Source organism: Takifugu flavidus, chromosome 9, assembly GCF_003711565.1.
Source record: "Takifugu flavidus isolate HTHZ2018 chromosome 9, ASM371156v2, whole genome shotgun sequence".
NCBI classification, from domain to species: Eukaryota; Metazoa; Chordata; class Actinopteri; order Tetraodontiformes; family Tetraodontidae; genus Takifugu; species Takifugu flavidus.
Genome location: NC_079528.1, coordinates 12,278,710 through 12,301,837, shown reverse-complemented (window position 1 = coordinate 12,301,837; position 23,128 = coordinate 12,278,710). Strand labels below are relative to the sequence as shown.

General features: G+C 41.6%; 3 protein-coding genes across 7 annotated transcripts in view; 2 read left to right on the top strand and 1 right to left on the bottom strand.

The window, feature by feature from the left end:
• Window positions 1-267: 267 nt before the first annotated feature.
• On the bottom strand, window positions 268-6,033 carry pdzd11 (PDZ domain containing 11). Of its 2 annotated transcripts, none has more exons than XM_057042577.1 (6): window positions 5,894-6,033; window positions 4,362-4,459; window positions 2,237-2,377; window positions 2,051-2,149; window positions 1,448-1,508; window positions 268-1,331 (listed from the first exon to the last, which is right to left on the bottom strand). In XM_057042577.1, exons 1-6 carry the CDS (start codon window positions 5,901-5,903, stop codon window positions 1,297-1,299), a joined length of 444 nt encoding a protein of 147 aa, XP_056898557.1. In that variant the 5' UTR covers window positions 5,904-6,033; the 3' UTR covers window positions 268-1,296. The 2 variants fall into 2 exon arrangements, with proteins under 2 accessions (XP_056898557.1, XP_056898559.1); XM_057042579.1 differs by lacking the exon at window positions 5,894-6,033 and adding an exon at window positions 5,256-5,358.
• gdpd2 (glycerophosphodiester phosphodiesterase domain containing 2) lies at window positions 5,908-20,427 on the top strand. Its single transcript, XM_057042570.1, has 16 exons — window positions 5,908-6,047; window positions 7,348-7,481; window positions 7,944-8,047; window positions 8,200-8,293; window positions 8,379-8,438; window positions 8,519-8,617; window positions 8,708-8,801; window positions 9,624-9,769; window positions 10,059-10,141; window positions 10,349-10,508; window positions 18,216-18,422; window positions 18,511-18,653; window positions 19,173-19,320; window positions 19,458-19,540; window positions 19,670-19,698; window positions 20,041-20,427. The coding sequence occupies exons 2-16, from the start codon at window positions 7,362-7,364 to the stop codon at window positions 20,103-20,105; spliced, it is 1,635 nt and encodes a 544-aa protein (XP_056898550.1). The 5' UTR covers window positions 5,908-6,047; window positions 7,348-7,361; the 3' UTR covers window positions 20,106-20,427.
• Window positions 20,428-21,682: 1,255 nt separating this feature from the next.
• Window positions 21,683-23,128, top strand: part of dlg3 (discs, large homolog 3 (Drosophila)) — a 53,856-nt gene continuing 52,410 nt past the window's right edge. The window contains exon 1 of one of the 4 annotated variants that reach the window (XM_057042629.1): window positions 21,683-21,775. In XM_057042629.1, the coding sequence (XP_056898609.1) occupies window positions 21,751-21,775 (25 nt within the window). In that variant the 5' untranslated portion in view covers window positions 21,683-21,750. Of the gene's footprint in view, window positions 21,776-22,243; window positions 22,504-23,128 lie in introns of those variants that run through there. The other 3 variants (XM_057042624.1, XM_057042631.1, XM_057042626.1) reach the window with 3 other exon arrangements.

The window sequence follows — 23,128 nt, the reverse complement described above, 5'->3', positions numbered from 1 at the left end:
ATTAGGAGATAATTCTCCCTAAAACAAAACTGAGTGATGGATATTAATATATCGTGACCTCAGCTTTATTCTGCAGACTACAAACCATTAAGTATCAGAATCCAAGCTGCTCGATTCATGCGTCATCAAGGTCTCCAGTTCCAGCTCCTAATTGTTGGGGCGTCATGAGCAACAGTGGCTGCTGTCAACCACCGAGGAGGGAGAGCTGTGATGTGAAGCTGTCGGAGGAAAGAACTCCAGCACCAGACACAAATGAACAATGCTGCATTTCAGGCTTCCCTTCCATTTTAATAGTGTTGTTGCACACTGATTACAAAATAAATCACACCAGGCGTTACAATAAAAGCTGTCATTGCTCCAGTGTTAGACTGTAGTCACTCAACGATACACGTATTTACAGTTTCCCTCCTTCACCTTTAGGAGTTTGTTTAAACACTAGATTTGCGGCATACACACAGTGATATTTACAACATGATCTTCATCTTGACAATGCATGACAATGTTTTAAAATCGGAGCCGTACCTATTTTTCCTGCCATATAAATACAAATTAAAGTGAACTCACTGGAGCTAATGACATGTAGTGAACCCTCCAGCCACGCTGCTGAAGTCTGAGGCCTCTAAGGTGATCGCTCTATTTTTATTCTTTCCTCATTAATATAAATGTAGTGGATAAAACATAAGAATCAAGTCTTGTAATAGAATTTCATTAAAAAGCTTGAGTTGGGTGGGATTGATGGTCTGGCCCCGGTGCTGTGCTGCTCCAGGACGTGCATCTTGTTAAATACCAACACAAGCAGGTGAATACGTTAGTGTGATGAAAGCAAATGAGTCCCGTGCCCACAAGCACTACTCCTGATTAAATTATATTTCTAAGACTAAAGCAGGAGCGTTTAATTAAGCCTCCAGCAAAAGTTAAATTTTAAAAAACTCCTCTCTTTATTAAATTATGCAGACCCTACAGATGTTACGCATGGAGAGAAAATATATTGCGCTTACATAATTTATGGCATGACATGTCTACTGAGCTTCCGCTCCTCTGAAAACACCCAGGTGGGAATGAGCAGCACTCACGGCCTTTTAGGATGCATTCTGTGTGTGTGTGTGTGTGTGTGTGTGAAGCAGACTGTATGCTTTTCCTTGTGTGAAGGAGCCTGGGTGAATGTTAGTCATCCATCAGTCATGTTGAAGCAGAGACGGGAGGAGGAGGAGGAGGAGGAGGAGGAGGAGGAGGAGGAGGCCGCAGTCTGTGGGAGGAGGATGACGCATCAGTCCACACCTTTCCCTCTGGCGCCACCTAATGGACGGTCCTCTCCTTCTGCCTTTGGTAGTCTGATTAAAGAGAACCGCCAGTGACGTCACGCAATCGTTTTGTCAGAGCCACGTTGTTATAAAGCCGAAGAACAGCAGATGTGTGCCACGCACAGCAGCTTCTGCCGGAGACTTACTGTAAGGGAAAAAGCGCACCCGCATCTGGATTTCTCGTGCGGTTTTCAGAATCTCCACAGCCTGAAGAGGGGAAAGAAGTTAACTGGATGCACGAATCAGATCTTCTGGTGGACTAAACAACATCAGCAACCTTTACCCCAGCAGCGTATGATAATATGCTCTGTCAAAAGCAGAGGGGGTACGGATGAGGGTTGAAGGCGTGCTGGGTGTGTTTTCTGCATTCATCTTTGCTCTTCTTCATCTGTAGCTATAGAATCTAGGCAGTGAAGTTCATGACCTTCCTCGTTTTAATGTCAGCCGAATGGAATGTACAGCTGATGCCCGACTGATCTGGGCTGAGCCTGAGCTTTTTCATTTCTAATTAACAAACCAGCCTTTGACCTTTTGGAAATATGATTGTTGTGTCAATATGATCAATTTTCTTTGAATTCTAGATTAATAATCAAACCCACCCCTGAAACATTTACCAGTTATGGTCAATTGGGTCATGACAACTCTTTTTATTTTGGATCTTTGTTCTCTTATATACAGCACCCAGGAATCAGCAACAGCAACCTTTCAACATCAGCATTATTCCGCTACACCAGCTTGCTCTGACTTACTTTAGAGTGCTCGATGTCTTGGAAGTCCACATCGTTGACAGAGAGAACCTGGTCTCCCTCCTGGAGCCCAGCTCTGTGGGCATCTGAATCAGGGACTACCTGTCACAACAAACACAACAAAATCAGAAATGTGGGGATCAATTTGAACTAAATTGGGTTCCGAAAACCGGGGTTTCCCACACCAACCTTGGAGATAAAGATTCCCAGCTGCGAAGCCTTCCCTCCACGGATGTTGAAGCCCAGCTGTGCTCCTGGAGGTTTCTTCAACACAATAGTACGAGGTAGGAACTGAGTGAGCTCGTTGTTGTAGTCCGGGTGATGAATCCTCTAAATGAAAAGAACATACGTCCAGAAGAGTGGCAGGAAACCAACAATGACAGAGTAGGTCTATTTATATAACTAGGATTTTAAAGGAGCTCCATTTAACCAGAAGAGATTATGTAATGTGCTTTAGCTGAAACATTGAAGATTATCCACATAAATGATAAACAAATGTTATCCAAGGTGGGTCTTCTGTGTCAGCTGGACTGAGGAGGAGAGGACAGAAACCTCACCATCGAAGTCTACAGAAAACCAACAGATACCCACCAGTACCGTCATTTCTGGACTACAGAGGCACCTGATTAAAAGCCGCATAATCTAATTTTAGAAAGAAAATCAATTTTGTACTTATACAAGCCGCACCGGATTTTAAGGTATCCCACGTAGTAATATGAAAAATTAGATCGAAAACATTCAGTACCGGTAGATGTTTTTATTACCGTAAGAGACGAGTCACTGACGAGTGACAGACAGGTAAGAAACAGCAGCCACTCTTTTCACTTGTATGTTTATACAGAGACCTTAAATCCAATTTTTTAACTTTTCTTTTGATTTAATCCGCTTAGCAACATAAACAAATATATTGTACCGGTAAATGCTTTTTTTTCTAACGGTGTCTGTAATGCAGCTACCTTAAAATCTACGTTTGTATCAGCTACACACAAATGACGTTGTTTATGCTTATGTTTATGCCTCAAACAATGAACAATCTAAACTCCAGATGGCCCACCTCTAAAATCTTCTATTTTCATGGCGGTGGCGATTGCTTTTGCTTTCAGTCTGAGTTGTACAGCGGAAACACCGCGGCCGCCTGCTCTCTGTGTTGTTGACCCAGTCTCCCAGAACGTTCTCAAGCTCGGGCCACCGGCGATGTTTACGTCTAAAAGCTTTGGTCTTTTTGCTTTGGATCAGTTCTTCAGGCTGGCGTCTCCACCTTCTCCCCATTGATTACGCGTGAGTGATCGCTGTTAACTTAAAAGTCGCATCATATGCTTTTCTTCTAGTATTTTCCATGTTGATGAGGGTTAGTAAAAATGACTGATTCACAATAGTTGTGATAGTGCGCCACGAAAAAAACATAAATAAGCCGCACCGTAGAATAAGACGCAGTGTTTAAAGTGTAGAAAAAAGTAGCGGCTTATAGTCTGGAAATTACGGTACCTCCAGTTTGACTCTCACCACCCACTGGAACACAAGTTGGGAGTGATCACAACCCTCCAACACCGGCCCAAAGAAATACCCACCACATCCCAAGGCAGGAAGAATTAACAGGACCACATGTTCATTAAGACAGCTCTCAAAAAAGCGAGACCCCAGCAAAGAAGAGGAGGAGAGAAACAAACGCCGCAGCGTTTCCATCCCCTATCTGTCCGGGGTCTCTGAGGAGTTTAGGAGGATCCTTCAGAAACACGACATACCGGTTCAGTTCAAACCCAGCAACACTCTCAGACAGAGGTTAGTCCACCCAAAGGACAAGACACCAAGACACAAACAATGTAATGTTGTTTATGCTGTACAGTGCCAGGAGGAATGTAAGGAACTGTACATTGGGGAAACCAAACAACCTCTCCACAGAAGAATGGCACAACACAGACGTGCCACCTCTTAGGTCAGGCCTCAGCAGTCCACTTACACCTAAAGGAGAGTGGGCACTCCTTCGAGGACAGCCAAGTACGGATACTGGCCAGAGAAGACCGCGGGTTTGAGAGGGGGGTCAAGGAAGCTTATTAATTAGGGCTTATTTTACTATAGCAGTTATGATACCACATGTAATCATCAGCTACTGTTTCTGTTCACTTCTGATCATCTGTTTCCTATTAGTGGCATCGTCCGTGACAAAAGTAAGAGCCGTTGTGTCTGAGGGAAATTAGGCTGAATCCAAGATATTTCCACCCCTTAGTAATTGCTTCAGGATGTATGAAAAGCACCCAAACGTAACATTACATTACAGTTTGTTTTTGATGGCTTCATGAAGTAAAGAATAACGCACCTCATGTGGAGGGATCCATGCTGGTGGGTTCTCATACGAAGGTAGGAAAACCACTGGCAGCTGGTAGTCATCATAAGGGATTTTCTGATCCATTGTTTCTGGAAAACCAAACAAAGGGCATTTCAGTGAAAACAGCTGGAATCTGGTCTGCAAATATTTGTGCAGTATCATTTTCCTTAAAACCAAGACACAAGACTGAGAAATAACGCAAGAAAAGTAGAGAAAAGAGTTTCTGCTCCAATTTGAGATGTTTCGTGAAGTGAAAATTCCATTTACATTGTAAAACTGCTACATTTAATCTCCAACACCTTTATTCTGACCAGAGTTACAGACTCATTACATTAATGAATAAGATCCAAATCAAGGGTAAATGGTTCAAATCAGAGACTTTTTTGCGGCTTTTAAACTAAGGTTGGCTGACCGAATAGAGACATGCAGTCTATGTGCGTTAACAGTGTAAATATTCGACTCCCAAACATTCAAACACACTGGCAATGTTGACAATATGTGTCATAAATGTGGAAGAACACCTAAACAAACAGACTGGAATACATGTCAATGGAACTCTTCTGTGTTATCCGTCTAAAGTCGCAAGGGATGATTCACTGATACACATCTTCTGTATTGAATTCTGCTATTACAATGTAAAAAGGGAATAATAGATCAACTTAGTTTAAATTACCTTCTTATACGCAAATGTGCAAAATAACCTGAACCATAAGCTAATGCTACATTTAGCTTGTGTTAAGTTAACTTCCCTCGAAACGCTTGTCCTGAGATATAATTAAGATTCTTTAGTGGTCTTTTGAATCATCCTAATCTGATCTACAATCAAGTTGAACAGTTAGTGCGTGTTAAAAAGCGCAACAATGATAAAGTAACAGTTTATCTTACCTGCCAGTCAGACTAGCATCGGACACTTTTTCTATAAATTATGACTGTCGCAGCACGAAATGCCGCCACCTGCCGCCCCGGCGGGGTCACTACAACACCTAGTTTGTACTGTAATTCAATAATCTTTCGAGATTTTTGCGTCTTTATTTCATTTTCTTTCTTAAAAATCGAGAAAAAAATAACATTTTGCGTACATGGTACAACCCAACTCGGCCCTGATATCAATACATTTTCTTGTTCTGGTACTTCCACGCGTGTTGGTTTTTGTAATCTACATTAAATGATTTGGCTTTTATCTCTGCGTCTAGTGTCGCAAGCCTGTCACCGTAACCCACTCATGTCATTTCAACCTCCCAACCTGAATCAAACCGCCAAATTAATAACCTAAATCCACAAGGCTCTGGATTATCTAACTAATCTTTTAAATTTGGCACACCTAAATTTATGGTGGATTTATTCCCCCGCCAGTTATAAACCCACGTGTTTACACGTACGTATGATATTCGACACTTTTAATTATCAAAACAAAAAAACAAAATATTTAGTTTGTCGTTACTATAAGCATTACGCTACCACCACGCAGAGGACGCAGAAATCCTTTAAGGTTAAAAACTCTGATTTAAAGCGTGTTTCCATACCTGCAGCCATCGGTGGCGATCCTCCCTCTCAGATTCAGCTGCACCCTTTCACCGCGCACCCATTCATGTGGGAGCGCATTTACAGTCGGAACACGGACGAGCCAAGACGACCGGATGCAAATTGAGAGGCTCTCCGCATGAAAACTGCTTTAGAGTGAGTCGATTTCCCACAGATCCACGCTTCTTCGGTTGAGATCAATGATCCTGTCAGCGGTTTGCACGCGTAGCAACTTTCAATTATGATTAGACCTTAAACTGTTTCTAATAGGTCTGATTGCATTTTGAATAGCCAAAAGAATAAATGTTAGATGCAGAAATACATGTAAGGATAGAATGGAGAAAAAAAGATGAGACCACAAAGATGTGGAAATTCTGTGTGTTTAATTCAGAAGTAATGTTTACAACTTATTACAGACTATAGTGGTCGTTTTATTCCAGAATCTGATATAAAATCTTTAAGACGCAGCAAATGTGCCAAACCCATCTCTAATATTTTTTTAAAAATTATATTTGATGGCTATCGAAAGAATTTAGGCTTTTAAAAGTTGTGTGACATCATGCTTTTTAAAAGTTGTTTTTTTTAAGTATTTAAAGTTCATTAAATGTGGACCTTAAATTAAATGGGACAGTTGCAGCATTGTCACATGCCATTTTAGCACTGGGACACAAATAGGACACTGTTGTGAGGCAGCCAGCTGTGCAGGAGTGTTTAATTATTCTTTGTAAGGGTGTCCAAGGTAGTTTTCTCTGTTTGTAAGGGTGACATTTCATTAATGTTGTTCCCTCATCATCGCATCACCATTTTCCCACACACACAGGTGTTACACAACATGCTCTTATTGTTACAGGTTCCCAGAAAACTGCCATAAGTGAGAAACACTGTGATCTACTGTATGTAGCATCTACGTGACGGTTGATAAACCGGTTATCATATTCACTGGCTTATGAAAATATTCACCCCCATGTATAAACAGGCATCAGAATTCCGAGTGAAAGGGGGGGGGGGCAGAACAAGTTTGACAGAAACTGTTGGTTGAGAAATAAACAAGGTGCATTATTTTCCTCCTAAAACATAATGGAACCAGAACTGGCAGAAAGAAATTTGCCCTGACATGCTTGATGTGCATCACTATGAAAATATTAAGGTGGTAAAGCCTGATTTAAACAAAGCATCCTTTAGCGTCTCAGTAAATAAATGAGACAGTAATCGAGCTGTTTCTCTGTTTATTATAATTGATTTTTTAAATCCCTGCGCGCACTGATGCGCCTGTGACTGTTGAATGGTGTGGTTCTGCCCACAGTCCTTCAGCCGCTGCCCATTGTAAACCCTGCCAGTGTCTATACCTTCTTAGCACACTGGCTTCATTCACGAGGCTGCTGAGCACGGGTTGCCTTAATCCACTAAGGAAATCTCCCACCCACATTCCTCTGGTCCCTTTCTTTTCCATCTACAGGTTTCTAGACCTGCATGAGATCAGCTGCTTGCATCCAAGCCGTACAGATGCAAGAGGAGGACAACTGTTGCAGAGTTTTCTTCAGGGGAGTGTACAGTTGCCACTGGAAGCTCTCCAGCAACAGCGAGGGACGAGTGAGTGTCTGCCACCACGCTGAAGTTGACATTCTTTAGGGGATTAGCCGAACACCGTCAAGACTTCATAGGCCTGACAGGCTGCCAACGAGCTGTTTTACTATCTTCCTCAAATATATTTTAAATCATGAGAAACGCTGGGATGATTGTGTGATTTCGGACAACGGAATACCTGTTAATCAGGTGCTGTGATGAATTGCTGGCAGCGATGTGCAAATGACAATAGGGGATTCACAGGTCCGAACAGGTTTCTTGTGAGTGAAAAAGCGTGTAATAGTGGTTGGTGGCAGCAGCTTGAGGTGAAGTGTCAGCAAATTTGATGCTATAAAAAGTATGAAAACATTGTGGAACTCAGTTTAAGTTTGACTCAGGTTTCCCACGCGTGCGTTCACAGCACAGGTCATAAAAGACCTGGCATAAAAGGTTTGGAGTGTAAAAATACTGTATTGCCTCCTCTCACAGTGTGCAGGTTGTTGGTTTATACTGGTCGTGCTGGTTTCCCTGCTTTCCCTGTGCTGGATGTATATCTGCCTGGTCACCTTTAATGACCAAGATGAGGTTAACTGGTGAGTAATAACCAGGGCAAGTGCACACACGCACACACACACACACACACACAAATACAGAGCCTGCTCTAAATTCAGGACAAAAGCCTGAACCCTTTTTCTCCATGACCTCCATTGTAACCCCGTGCTGCCCTCCTTTGTTCTATTGTCAGGCAAGGCTTCACGCAGCTGAGTCTGTGGGTCAACTGGTTCATGTTGCTGGTCATCATTTCTGCTGTGTTAACTAGTTACTGCCTTCTACTGCTGGTGAGGGTCCAAAAAAAATCATCAAAAAAATCAGAACCCTGTTGTGGAACACAGGCAGATGGTAACATGTACATTCACCACGCAGCTCTTTGCCCTCTTTCAAGTTGCCCTTCGAGAGCCGCTCGACCTACACTGGCTGCACAAGGTAGAATTCCAGTTGTCAAAGGCATCATCTGCTGAGGTACTTTGATTGGTGTTTCATTTTTGCCTTTCCCCTCAACACAGGTGCTGTTGGGCTTTGGCGTGTTGTTCATTTTTTTCGGGGTCACGGGTATCAGCATCAAGTGGCGAAAAGAATGGCCGACTGTTCCTCTCTCGCTGCGGGTAGGCTCTCGCTCGGGCTTTCACTGTGTGGGGGGGTGTTTGATACGTATCCACTAGTGTTTCCATGAGTGTCTGCCACCTTCCTCACAGGCCACGGCTCCGTTTCTGCAGTTTGGCGCTGTGGGAGCGTTGACTCTTTTGAGCCCGTTCGTCTTTAAGGGCTTCCATGCAGCCAAAGCCAAATGTAGGTCTCTTTTCAGCATCTCCTTCCGTCTCCTCTGTAATTTGACAGTGATGCTGCCGTGCAGCTGCCATTTTTCGTTGAATCAAAATTGGGATGGACTGTTGAACGTTGAATGTATGGATGAAAAGGTGGATGGAATTAGCGTTACAGTGATCCCTCGCTATATCGCGTTTCATCTTTCACGGCTTCGCTGCTTCACGGATTTTTTTTGCGAGTCGTTCGTTGCAGTTCTCAAATATAATCGAAGGTGGCATATCCGTTTATAAAAATCTTCTTGCTCAGAAAAAGAAAGAGCGCCAACAACTACCCATAACAATGTTCTTCTCTCGGAGAAAGACTCCTGCGCCTTCAGTAGAAACAGACGCTCCAGCGGAGTGGAGTCAGGACGCAGAGGCACAGCTGGGACTGGGAAATACGCGAGTGACAATGTTTCCAACCTTGTATTACTAGATTAAAATTATTGTTTTAAACAAATTTTGGGCTGGTTTTGATTTTTGGTTTAATTCTATAGTTCAGTATTGCATTGTAAAATAATAATAAAAAAATAAAGCTGACTACTTCACGGATTTCACTTTTCGCGTGTGATTTTTGGAACGCAACTCCCGCGATAAACGAGGGATCACTGTATTCATAAAAAGAAAGTGCAAAAAGGGTCACGGGGCAAGTCTTGCAAACACTGACCTGCTCCATGATGACAAATGATCAGTGAGGCACTTTTTATTTACTGACTCTTCTGTAGGAGTGTCTGTAAATGTCTTCTGTTGACTTGCAGCTGTGTCAATAACAAAAGAGGATTATCCCGTTGTGTGGATTTCTCCCCAGGGTCCAGGTTTTTTATTGTAGCCGTGCCGCTCGCTGTGTCGGCAGGCATCTTCCTGTGTCCTCTCTACATCCAGACTCAGTGCCCTTGTCTGACAGAACAGCTCCCTAAAAAGCCAGACCTCATTGGCCACCGAGGAGCACCAATGGTGAGCAGAACCACGTTTTCACCAACAACCCGAGGACACACATACAGATGTCATGCCAGCCATAGATTTGTTACCACATCACCACCACTGCCTCTAAACCAGGAGGAAGTGATCTATACAGTACAACTACATAACTTTTTGACAACTGTTGTAAGCCTTGAGCTGATGTGTATGTGTTCCGTATGTGTTCTGGTTCAGACCTGCTTCGCAGATGTACATGTATATTCTTTAAGGTGGTTTGCAACCTTATACACATGCACGTCTCCCCATCTGCCTTGACCATTTACAGCTGGCGCCGGAAAATACAATGATGTCATTCAGCAGAAGCATCGGGTGCGGAGTGACGGCCTTTGAGACGGATGTACAGCTCAGGTATAGAGGAAATGCCGTTTCATAATGGCTCGTGATGACAGAGGAGCCGCTTCAATGGCGAATATCTCAAAAATAAAGTTTAAAATGTTTTTGATCAATGGCACTGGGTTCCGCAGTAGCTCCAACTGTAGTGTGAGCTAACATCATTTAGCTTTGTGAGAACTCAAAGTCAAGCCAGCAAATGTTCATCTTTCTTTTGTCATCTAGTAAAGACAGAGTCCCCTTCCTGATGCACGATCACCAGCCGGGGTTCCTGCTGAGAACCACCGATGTAAAGGAGAGATTTCCAGACAACATCACCAGCAACAGCAGTGAGTTTACCTGGGAGGAGCTGCAGACTCTCAACGCCGGTGACTGGTTCTTAAAGGTGAGAAGTGCGCCTTCACTCACGCAACCCCACAAAGCTAGCGCCCAACTGCATACATGAAGCTGTCTGTTAGGTTCAAACAACCTGAAACACGAGAAAAACAAATGAGGCAAAGACAACAGTTTTGAATTTTACTTGCAAGGAGAACGGAGAGATGTGCTCAGTTACAGATCTCCAACACGTTCTGACGCACACCTCCCGCCATCCTTCTTTTATTGAAATGAGGAGGTCCTTAGCTACAGAAGTCCTTCACTGATTTGATTAGCTTATCTCGCAAACAGCACATTCTTCTATATGAGACAGATTAAGAGAACATCTTCTGGGTTCGGCCCCGCAGCTCTGTCTCCAGTCAATGCCACTTCTCCAACAGTCGCCGCTGCATTTCTGTCGCCCTCGACCAGAGAAATTCGAGGTGACATACCAAGCATCACGAACCTTAAGCATTAGCAAATAATAAGAAGCATTAAGTAATGAGAGACAATATAACAAGAATAAGGAATATAACAAGGCAAAAGCAAATAAGAGATAACTTTAACATAATGGATCTAACATTTCCCTCCTGTTTATCACATATTTGCTTCAAATTCTCATAGTCTTTTAACAATCTCTTCCAGTAGATTTTCGGTTGCAAAGTCATGTTTATGAACACAAATACATTTACACTCAGGGGAAAATTAGCTCAATTCCCTCATAGTCTTCAGAGTCTGTAGTCAAATCCAGCTCTTGTCTGCTGATTAAGGGATACAACTCGGCCATTCGGTTTTCCATGGGAGCGCTAGCTGTGGTGATAAGGCGGTTAATAAGAGAACGCAGGCAGGGAACACAACAACATCCACACGAGGTAAGGATTGCAGCAAAAACAGCTACAGAAATTAGAATAGATGTAACCAATGTCTTATACTTCCCAAACACATTCATCCATCCGTCCCACATCGCGGTCTTTGCTCCTGAGTGCTCCTTCATCTTGCTGTTCAGGGTGCGCAGGCCTTCTATGGCCAGTGTGAGACTCCCATCCGACGCAGTGTTGTTAGGAATGAAGGTGCAACATTGATCTCTGAACACAGCACACACACCACCTTTCTCAGCTAACAACATATCCACTGCGATCCTGTTCTGGAATGCCATAAGGGAAGTAGCCGACAGTTGGCTATGAACAGCCTCAAAACCGCTCTGAGTCCAATTTCCTAAACGTTGAACATTGTAATGGATGTAGTTGATTCTGTCTACATTCTTATTTATTGTACACCACCAACAGATCGAAGATTCAAAACCAGCAGCTACTTGATCCAGTAATTTATAGCCATCTGGAACACCGACAGCATCAATACATGTAGGAACATTATACGTAGGAACATTTTCAGATTGCCATGCAGATCTTTTGTTACGACGTCACTGTTCAGGCATAAATCTATGCGTGTGAGTGACTAATTGATCAGCTGATGTAGGGAACACAGAAATTAGCATAAGAAGTGTTACTAAGCACATAGTCCTGTAGCTCTCATAGGCAATGTATCAGACAGTCTCTCATCCCCACACCACCAGAAATAAAATAAATAACAGAGACACAACTTCAGAACACTATAATGCATGCATGAACAGCAGGGTGCAACAAATGAACTTTCCAACAGACAAAAAACATACATCATTTTACAGTAAGAACAGTTTTTCGTTTTGCATTGAAAATTGTATCAAAACTACTTTCAGGACGAACAAGCGATTAAAGAGGTGTTAAAGAAGTGAAGCTGAAATAATGGAGCTGGTGAGCTTCAGGTGAATGAAAAGCTTACAGGTCAAATACAGCATAAGAGCTGACCTGCTGTTGCCACATTGGTCCTTTAGGTTGTTATTTGCACTTCGCTTGTCATGCCGTATTTTGGTAACATTCAATCTTAGACCTGGGGGTTTACAGAGGTATCATACAAATAAAAACAAACATATGAAGAAAAAACACACTCCCAAACATTTAATTGCATTCTGTAGCCACTTGGGAGTTATTTGAACTTATTTGATTTCAACTGAGTTGGAGACTTTGTATAACTATTGTGATTATCAGGAATACTATGATTACAATTAACACCGAGGCTAGTATGCTACAGCATCAGCCAATCTTCTGTATTTCTCTCCTTTTTTTTTTTTTTCCTAAAAATTATCTTTTGTTTATTTTACCCGCTGCTGTCCTTGTGATGTTTATGAAATCGGTACACTATTTATGGACCATAACCTGTTGAAGTAGCCTCCCTAAATGAGTCGGTGGCTCTTAAAACTTCACTGACTTTCGGGTCTACCCAGACTCTATTCGTCTAAGTCCACCCTATTATCAGACTTTGCATCACCTTCCCGTTTGGAGTTTTCAACAGAAATGACCTTCTTGCAATGACTGAGGTGTACCCAGGTTGATCTTTCAGCTATTTTAGCAGCAGTAGGTGTAGACAAAAGAACTTGGTCAGGTCCTTCCCACTTAGGAGAATACCAGTGGGTTTTTTTTTGGTTTGGTTTTTTTACGCTTCTCACTAGGACCCAGTCGCCTGGCTCCACTGTTCTGTTGGGAGACGGAGGGCGTCTCAGTCTCACGACCTTGCTTTTGTTTTTCTAACATTTTTCTCATGTAATCAGCTAGATTAGACTCATAATTTGTCTCCCAGTAGTTTGTGAACTGAGGAAGCCTGTATGGTCTTCCAGATAAGACCTCATAAGGAGTTAGGCCTGCGGTGCTTGTAATGTTTATGTAGAGCTTAGCCAAATCCACACATTGTCCACGGTCTCCCCGTCTCTTCCATGCATTTCTTCAGTCTGTTTTTAATAGTGCCATTAGCTCTTTCAACTAAGCCTGCACTCTGAGGATGATAGGAGCAATGGTGTTTTAAATTAATATGAAACATAACACTGATCTTTTTAACAACTTGATTTACAAAATGAGTACCATTATCACAGTAAATTTTTTCTTCACTTTTATTTAATTCTATGAAGTCCATATGTATAGTTTGGAATGGATATTGGGGAGCAGGAAATTTTCCTCTCCTGGGTCTCAGATTTCCCTGTGAATTGTGTTTCACACACGTCAGACATGTTCTACAAATTTTTTTATTTTTTTGAATAAGTATTAAATCCATAGGTTGTTTAAAGCTGCTGTATCTGTCCTACCATCCCTCCTGTTGAGACATGTGTTACACCATGACTCAATATAGCAGCATATTTACACAGATTTTCTGGTAGGATAGATTTTCCTGCTGGTCATACATAGATTATTCTTTTAAGGTTGCTCATTTTTCTTTGATGAGCCATCTACAAACAAAAATGCTCCAGCTTTTAAAGGTTGATCTAAATCACTTCTACTTTTTGCAGTTTGTTCAGCTAATTCTTGGCAGTCACGTGGTTCTCCGTCATCTGTTTTGTGCCTTTCCTATGTCTTTCCTATGGCTATGTCTCTCAACTTACTTTGTTCCATCTATATGTCTCTCAACTTACTTTCTCAATTTCCAGGTTTGTCTGCAACTCCAGAATATCTGTAGTGCAGAGTTTGCCTGAAAGATTCAACTTTCTTCTCCACCTTTCCTGACTTTTTTTCCTCGAACCTTCTGCATCTCCTTCCACAAACTTTTCATCCCCCTCAAGTTCGACATCCTTTTTCTTGAACAGCGGCATTTTGTACTATGTGGTCTCACAGAAAGGTTCTCTGGCACACAGTCAAAGGGAGGACACTAACACGGCCTTCTACTGTGCACTATCTGCACAGCGGTGTTAGTTTTAAGGGATGAAACCCGTCCTTTGTCCCCTGATCACCAGTACTTCGTTTTCTTATGAGGCAAAATAATAAACACAGGGCTAGCAGAGTTCTCCTATCAACTCTTTCAATGGCTCAGTCCTCCATTCACACACAAACACAATTTCCTATTTTCTTAACTTAATTATGGCTAAGTAATAACCTACTTAATTAATGGCTAAGTATAAACAACACTATAGAAGCACTCGTTTCCACAGCCATAGATGCTGCGATTACAGCTTTCACACAGTGTGGAAGAGCACATGCTACAGGGTCAAGTTTAGACGAGAGAAATATGCTATTGGTTTCATTTTAGTCCCACATTGTTGAGCTAAGACCGAGGTCATCAAATGTCCTTTGCAATCAACCATCTGAACCAAAGGTTTGCTGTAATCTAAGGCTAAAGCTAAAGCTGTGCTCGACACTAAAGCTTCTTCATGTCACGGAAGGCCTTTTCTGCGTTTTCAGTCCATTTTAGTGAAGAAGTCATTTTTAAATATTCATACATCAATTTTTTGCAACGGTGCTGTAATTTCAGCATAATTTGGCACCCAGTTGCGGCAATAATTAGTTAGTCCTAAAAAGGACATCATTTGCTTTTTAGTTTGTGGTTTTGGAGCTTGCAAAATAGCTGTTTTACGGCCTTCTATGATAGTTCTTCCTCCTGCACTCAGGTTGTGACCCAAGTACTTTACTTCAGTTTTGCACAGCTGTAGTTTACTTTTGCTTACTTTATGGCCTTCTTCTGCTAGATGTTTAAGAAGTGCTATGGTGTCTATTTTACATGCTTCTAAGGTTTCAGATGCTAATAAAACATCATCTACATAAATCAATACTTGACTCCCACTGGGAGGGTGGAATTTAGCCATACTTGCTGTCATCATCTGAGAATAAATAGTTGGGCTTTCACAATAACCTTGGGGTAATCTGGTGTAAGTGTAACGTTTGCCTTCATATGTGAATGCAAACCAAAACTGACTGTCTTTATCAACAGGAGAAAAAGGCATTGCTGATATCAACTACAGTAAAAACATTAGCTTTCGGATCTAAAGAATTCAGGAGCGTATATGGATCTGGAACGCAGGGAGCTCTCTGTATTACTGCATCATTTACGGCTTGTAAGTCCTGAACCATGCGCCATCCTGCAGATGGGGTTAGTTTCTTTACTGGAAAAATGGGAGTATTACATGGTGAATCATCACATTTAACGAGAACTCCTGCTGTGATTAGATCATTTATTACAGGTTTGATGCCCTCACGAGCGTCCGTTTTTAATGGATATTGCCTCACACGAGGCCTGTACTCGCTTTTAGGTCTAATTTGTACTGGTAATACTCCTTTAATCAATCCTACATCAGAGGGTCCTACTGACCACAATTTAGTGGGTATTTCTTCAAGCCAACCATCCTCTTCCTGTGTCAAAAGGACATCAGCCATGATTTCATCTTCTAGAAAATATCATCGTCGTTCATAGCGGATCATGTCACCGTTGTTGTCATCATGCAGTCCGCTGTTTGCTCTGAAAACTTTAGTCATTCTGGCCTGATACTCTTCGAAAAGCTCATCCTCTCTTTGTTTAACACGGTTAATTTCCACATAATTTGCTCTCTTAGCGAAACAATTTCGAGTTCTTAATACAAGAGCATTGACTCTGTTTGTCAATTCACCATCATCATGTTTTAGCACCTCTTTTTTTTTTTTTTGTTTTGGATTCCAGTCTCCTCTTACATGAGTCCAGTTAGAACCCAGAGCTGTCATCCAGATCTGTTGAACCTCTGCACCATTAAGGTGATAGGCTCTTCTCACATTTTCCATACCTTCTATAAAGAGTTCTATGTCTTCCTTATGGGAAGGCACACCTTCTATGGCTTTTTTAACATCCTCCAGTGTCCAAGTTCTATAGACTAGCATTACAGGTTGGTTTGTTTCAGCATTTGGATTAGCTACTTCAATCATGGGGTACATATCTTCCATTGGAGGAATGCTCGTTTCACTTAGATTATTCAATTTTGGGACTGCTGGAGTCAGTGCTTGTCCTAATGCTTTTGACCACGCATACCCATGGGGGTGCGCTGAGCGTGTAATTCTAAGTGTATCAGTGGGTGGAGGGTCTAATGTCTATGGTGTATATGTTGGTGGCAATGCACACGATTCACGAAGGTCAGGATACAAGCCTCCCACCCCTGCTGCTCTCTGTTCTACTTCCGCTTCCCCTTTCTCTGCCGACTTCTCTGTTGCCTGCTCTGTCTGTCTGTGCGCGCGTCTGCTCACTGCGCCTGTCTCATCATCCTCTTTCCTGTGAAACATTAACTGTTTGTTCTCAACCTCGTCCTTTCCCTCCTTTGCCTCCATTTTCAACTTACTTTGTCCCTTCTCTCTCCTTAACGCTAACTGCAACCAAAACTCAGTATCCTCATAATCGCATTTTTTCATCTTTTTCGGATTATTTTTAGTTCGCTCTTTTATTTAATCTTGTAGGGCTGTTATTTGTTGTGAATTTAGCTGTCCTTTGAACCCATAATCAGTTATCCACTTGTCTAAATACGCGAGTTTCTTTGGATTTTGTCCGTTGATTTCCAATCCTTACACCGCAATTCATCTCTGGGCCTTTGTTTACTTTTACTTGTCCCCATTTTTTTTTTTTTTCTTTTTGAGGATTTTGATTTTTACTCCTAGCTCTACTCCTCAATCTGCTTTTTATTACGATTTTTTTTTTATTTTTTTTTTATTTTATGAGTTAGCCTTATCCTAATTTACCGTTTTTTTGTTGCTGTTGTTTTTTATTAAGAATTTGGTCCAGTCTTGCACATAGGGTGACCTAAAACTGGGATGTTGATCTCAGTGGGGTGATAATTAATCAAACCGTTGTGGTACTTCTCACTTCAACTCTTTCGAGTGGAGAGTCTTGCCTCTGCATCCACAAGGGCCTTATCACTTACAGTCCCACTGCTTTGGTATGATTGAAAATACCTAGTGGTATTTAACAATCCTTTCACACTCACAATCACTCTGGATGATTTGTCGTGACTTAATTTCTTTTTCACGTGGCCAGGACTCCCTCGCCCTGCCTTGGTACTTCCCTTAGTACTCTTGTTTACCTGCCATTGACTAGTATTCACAGGGTTTGTTTCTCATTGCGTTTTACAGAGGACTTTCGGGTTCCTCTCTCCCAAAACACTGCCTTAGTGTCTATCGCAATTTTTACATTAAGTCCCCAACAATCATCACACACACACACTTTTGAATTCAAGACATGCTCACCACTGTTGTCTTTCCTCCTGGAATTCCGTCAACCGTCAGGGTCCAATCAGTGAGCTGAAGCCCAGTCCCGGAAAGGGTATCTTAGGTCGCTTTGAGGCGGCCTGCCGTGGCCACGGTCTTTCCTGAGGTTCAGCCTCACCCACTGGACCCTTCAGGTGTGTTGGAATCCGGCTCGAAGGACCAAAATGTTAGGTTCAAACAACCTGAAACACGAGAAACACAAATGAGGCAAAGACAACAGTTTTGAATTTTACTTGCAAGGAGAACGGAGAGATGTGCTCAGTTACAGATCTCCAACACGTTCTGACGCACACCTCCCGCCATCCTTCTTTTATTGAAATGAGGAGGTCCTTAGCTACAGAAGTCCTTCACTGATTTGATTAGCTTATCTCGCAAACAGCACATTCTTCTATATGAGACAGATTAAGAGAACATCTTCTGGGTTCGGCCCCGCAGCTCTGTCTCCAGTCAATGCCACTTCTCCAACAGTCGCCGCTGCATTTCTGTCGCCCTCGACCAGAGAAATTCGAGGTGACATACCAAGCATCACGAACCTTAAGCATTAGCAAATAATAAGAAGCATTAAGTAATGAGAGACAATATAACAAGAATAAGGAATATAACAAGGCAAAAGCAAATAAGAGATAACTTTAACATAATGGATCTAACACTGTCTGACCTTCCAGACGGATCCTTTCCGTTCAGTGTCGAAGCTCTCGGAGGAGGACAAGGCCATGGCCAGGAATCAAACCATACCCTCTTTACTGCAGCTCCTCCGCCTTGCGAAGCAGCACAATATTTCGGTCATGTTTGACCTCTACAGCCCCGACTGGGAGAATGACACTGAGGATGTAGTGGACACCATCCTGGAGTCTGGTATTGATCCACATCTAGTAAGCCTCTATGGGTTCTTCTGATATCACTTGACCGGAATATGTCGTGCAACCTTGTTGTGGAATGAAGCGCATTTCCTTTCGCCAGGTCCTCTGGCTCCCTCCAGCAAAACGAGAGTATGTGAAGAAGGCTGCTCCAGAGTTCAAACAGGTTTATAAGGACAGCGAAAGGCTGAGGAATAAATCAGGAAACTTAAATGTGAAATACAGCTACGATATAGAGGAAATCAGGTACGAAGAATCAACACTACGCTAAACACACTGTAACACCAAAAGAAAAACTACTATGTTATGTACATTACTATGGACATTATACATTATATAAAGAAGCACAGGCTAAATCCCAATCTGGCTAAAGTACATTGTTTCATACCAAATGTTTTAAATAAAACGTACAAACAAATAAAAAGCATACATTGACGGTAGTCCTCTGCTGGACCAGTGTAACAGAAGACTGAATACCTTTCTGGAATCTTGTTTGTTTGTTTTTTTAATCTTTTCTTTCAACATAATAATGTACAGGATCGGGTAAGAAACTGTGAGCCCGTAGATTTACCACTGTGATGTGCATCTAAACTGGGACTGGATCAGTTTAACAGCCACTAAAGGGCATAAACTTACCCAAAGATCTAATATGCAGGTTGCTAAAAACCTATATGCACAAGAAAATTAAATACTGTAAATTAGGGTGTGCATTTTTACTTATGTTCATTGTTCCTCTTTTTTACACTATATGTTTATACCTGACAGGAAATTGCGGAAAATGAACATGAGCGTGAACGTGTGGGTGGTCAATGAGCAGTGGCTGTTCTCTCTGATGTGGTGCTTGGGGGTCAGCTCTGTTACCACCAACTCCTGCCACCTCCTCAAAGACATGAGACACCCTGACTGGGTCATGGTGAGGAAGACCTCTGCTAAAGACCCTGCGTCCAGTCAACAAAATCATATATCAGAGCAGCTCATTTAGCTTAGAGCCGTTGTGTTTTCGGAAGGGATCCTAAACCTGCTGACATGTTGTGTGTTTGTGCGTTTCAGTCACCACAGACATACACAATAATATGGATTATAGTCGACATTGCCTCTGTTGGGATGATGGCAGTACTCTACATTATTTACAGGTGAGTTAAGCAGATGTTTGTTATATTCTGCACACTATATTCTTTGAATAATTTGAAATGACAATGAATGAATGTCTAAAAAATGATCTTGTTGATTTACTCACTGTTTATACTCACTGTTTCTTTCAGGAAAAACATCTCTTTCTGTCACAGAAAAGGTAATATACAAACATTATTTTGCTTTTTTAAAGGTTCATTTTCATTTCAGAACCGATTATTGAAGCGAATTGAGCGACACACGATTGGTGACACACGTTTTCAGTCTAAAATCAAACATCCAAGAGTTTTATACGTTCCGACAGAGTATTTACGTTAAAACCTTAAAATAAACATTTCTAGTCAAGACTTATTTCATCAGTATCAGTACGATCTCATTCTCTGCTTGACCTGCAATGTACTTCAGCGTAATACCACTTGAACATCTGGTGAACTTTCTGGTTGTGATTTACAAAGGTGTTCATTTTAGTGTTTTTATTTTTCTTCTTTGTGACTGTGCACAGGGACGGCGACACAACAAAACGGCCTCTCAGCCATGGATGATAAGGAACAGCATCCTTTCTTATAGAAGAATTAAAGACCAGATCAATCTCAGCCGTGTGGACACTGCATATATTCCAGCCCATTAACTGCTGTTAATCTTTCACAGAATCTTCCCCCGCCTCCTGCCTGCTCGGAAAATGTGAAACTTTGTCTCTGAATGTTCCGCGTTAACATTTATGTTCAAAATTTTCTACCGCTGTTTTTATTGTCATTGTTTTTATTGTCAGTTTCCGTTTTTTTTGTTAACGGCTTTGGTTTTTAAAAAAACGTATATCACACTTTCAGAGAAAGATGTGCAGTGAATGTAAACAGAGCCAAAAAAAAATAAAAAATAACTGTTTACTAAACTGACCTTTTCCTGCATCTCATTGATAAATATATACATTAATATCACATATTTTGCTTTCACGCAAGAAAATAGTTGAAACATTGAAGACACTAAATGATGAAAACACATTTATGTTATGTTTAACAATTTATCTTATGAATTTTAGTGGTGTAAAAAATGATCATAATACTATTCAAATGCTCACTTGGGTGTATTCCTCAGGCAGTTCTACCTCACAGGTGAATCCATGGACGACGATTAGGGCCCTGCGTGGAAAAATAGGGAGACTTTTGTTGTGCATGTGGGACGACCGACTGTCTCATTATAGCACTCTGAGATTAAAAAAAGAGAGAATATTACAGACAGATGTTAAATGTAAGTGCACATTATGGTAATAAATCACTCATGGAGAGGTTTATAGCAAGTTGGGCAGCTGCAATTGTTTAGTCCAGAGAACAAAGGGCAGGTGACATACCGACATCTAGTAAAAAAAAAGAATTCTGAATTTAATGTCAGAGGTCAAACTTCTGTCTTAAAGACAAAACTTTTGTGTTTAAGACAAAAGCCCCAGACAATTAAGCCAGTGACTGGCTTCACTTTATGATCAAATGTGATAATCATAGCTATAAACCTTTATTAATACTGTTAGATCCATTATATTAAAGTTATCTCTTATTTGCTTTCACCTTGTTATATTCTTTATTCTTGTTATATTGTCTCTCATTACTTAATGTTTCTTATTATTTGCTAATGCTTAATGTTCATGATGCTTGGTATGTCACCTCGAACTTCTCTGGTCAAGGGCGACAGAAATGCGGTGGCTGTTGGAGAGGTGGCATTGACTGGAGACAGAGCTGCGGGGCCGAACCCAGGAGATGTTCTCTTAATCTGTCTGATATAGAAGAATGTGCTGTTTATATAGATATATAGATAAGCTAATCAAATCAGTGTAGGACTTCTGTAACTAGGGACCTCCTAATTTCAATAAAAGAAGGATGGCGGGAGGTGTGCGTCAGAACGTGTTGGAGATCTGTAACAGAGCACATCTCCCCGTTCTCCTTGCAAGTAAAATTCAAAACTGCTGTCTTTGCCTCATTTGTGTTTCTCGTGTTTCAGGTTGTTTGAACCTAACAATACTATCTTTAAAGAAAATTCTACACCAAAGAAATACTTTGTAAAACAGTACACTTTTCAGAAACCAGTGACTTGCAGAGCACTCTGGCATAAGTTCACAACCTGACACCCAGACTACAGTACCCACAATGCACCGCGCCAATCGGCAGGAGGTTCGGTTCCGTTATGATGGTCGCAGATTCTGTTGGCTCGAGCCACAGAGCTAGATATGAGGAGCGTGTTGTCGAGGCCGGGTAAGTTCGACTCTCTTACGCTTCAAATTTACTTTGTTCGTTGTTTGAACCTTTCATTTTCACTTCTTGTCGGCGCTGACTCGCGGTTTAAGACAAACGGACTGACTCTGGGCCTCCCTGGGTGGCCATTCAAGGCTGTATACAACTTTTTAAGATCAAATATTCCCAGTGATGACGGTCCCTTGACACCCTTGCGCACATGCGTGTCTGTGATTTCCGAGCGTCACCTGAACGCGCCGCTAGATGGCACAAGAAGCAAGACAAACAGAGTGTACATAAGAGAAAACTTAAACTGTGTATAAAATAACTTATCAAACGATCCATTATCGATAACTTTGTCACGCCACATTTATTCAGCCCAGGCTGACATAGCGTACATTTGTTTTACAGCGTTTTCCATGGAGGGGCGCGTTTTAGGGGTGGAGAAACATGTCACGTTCAGGGTTCACTTTACCCAACTTCGGGGAAGTTGTCATTGAGGAATCGGACTCGTCCTGTTGTATTTTAACCCCCGTGTGTGGGTGCAGACCCCAGCTGACAGCTGCAGTGATAGGCGGAGACTGTCCCGAGTCTGGATTTGAAATAATTAACTTTTTGGGGAAGACGCATGGACACATGTGTTACAGATCGATTAGTGTTGGACTGAAACTCCTCATTTTCACACAAACAGCGCAAACAACCTTCGTTTAAATGATCTGTTTTTCGACACATCATGGTGCACAAATATGGTGAGTACCGATCATGCTTAAATCTCCCTCGCCTGATGAGGTTTGGGTAAAGTTTTGGTCAATCGCGGTTTTTGCTGAGTTTTGTGGACGATCATGAATTTAAAAAACCAAATCTTAAACGCAAGTGTTGAGTGGTCCCATAATCTCTGTTATAATCCCACGAGAAAGGCGCTATTTTTATCCTCAGGGGATTTAAAAGGTGGACCAGTGTAACAGAAGATTGAATAACTTCCTGGAATCTTGTTTCTTTCATTTTTATCTTGTCTTTCAACATAATAATGTAGAGGATCTGGTAAGAAACTGTGAGCCCGTAGATTTACCACTGTGATGTGCATCATCATGTGTGTTTGTGTTCCTGCCACCCACAGGGTTCAACAACTAGCTGTACACTCATGGTTAACCAAAATTAGGAAAACAAATCTATATAACAAACACTTTATTTCTTATGTTGTGTTCAGGTTACATGCCAATGCATCCTTTTCCTGTTTCTTGTTATAGTTAAGTGCTCCTTTTTTGTCACTAATAACAATTCACATAATCAGATAACATATTTGCAGACAGGACATAAATGGACTTTGGTCTTTATTTTTTCCTGTTTGAAGTGATAAGCAGATTTCAATACTTT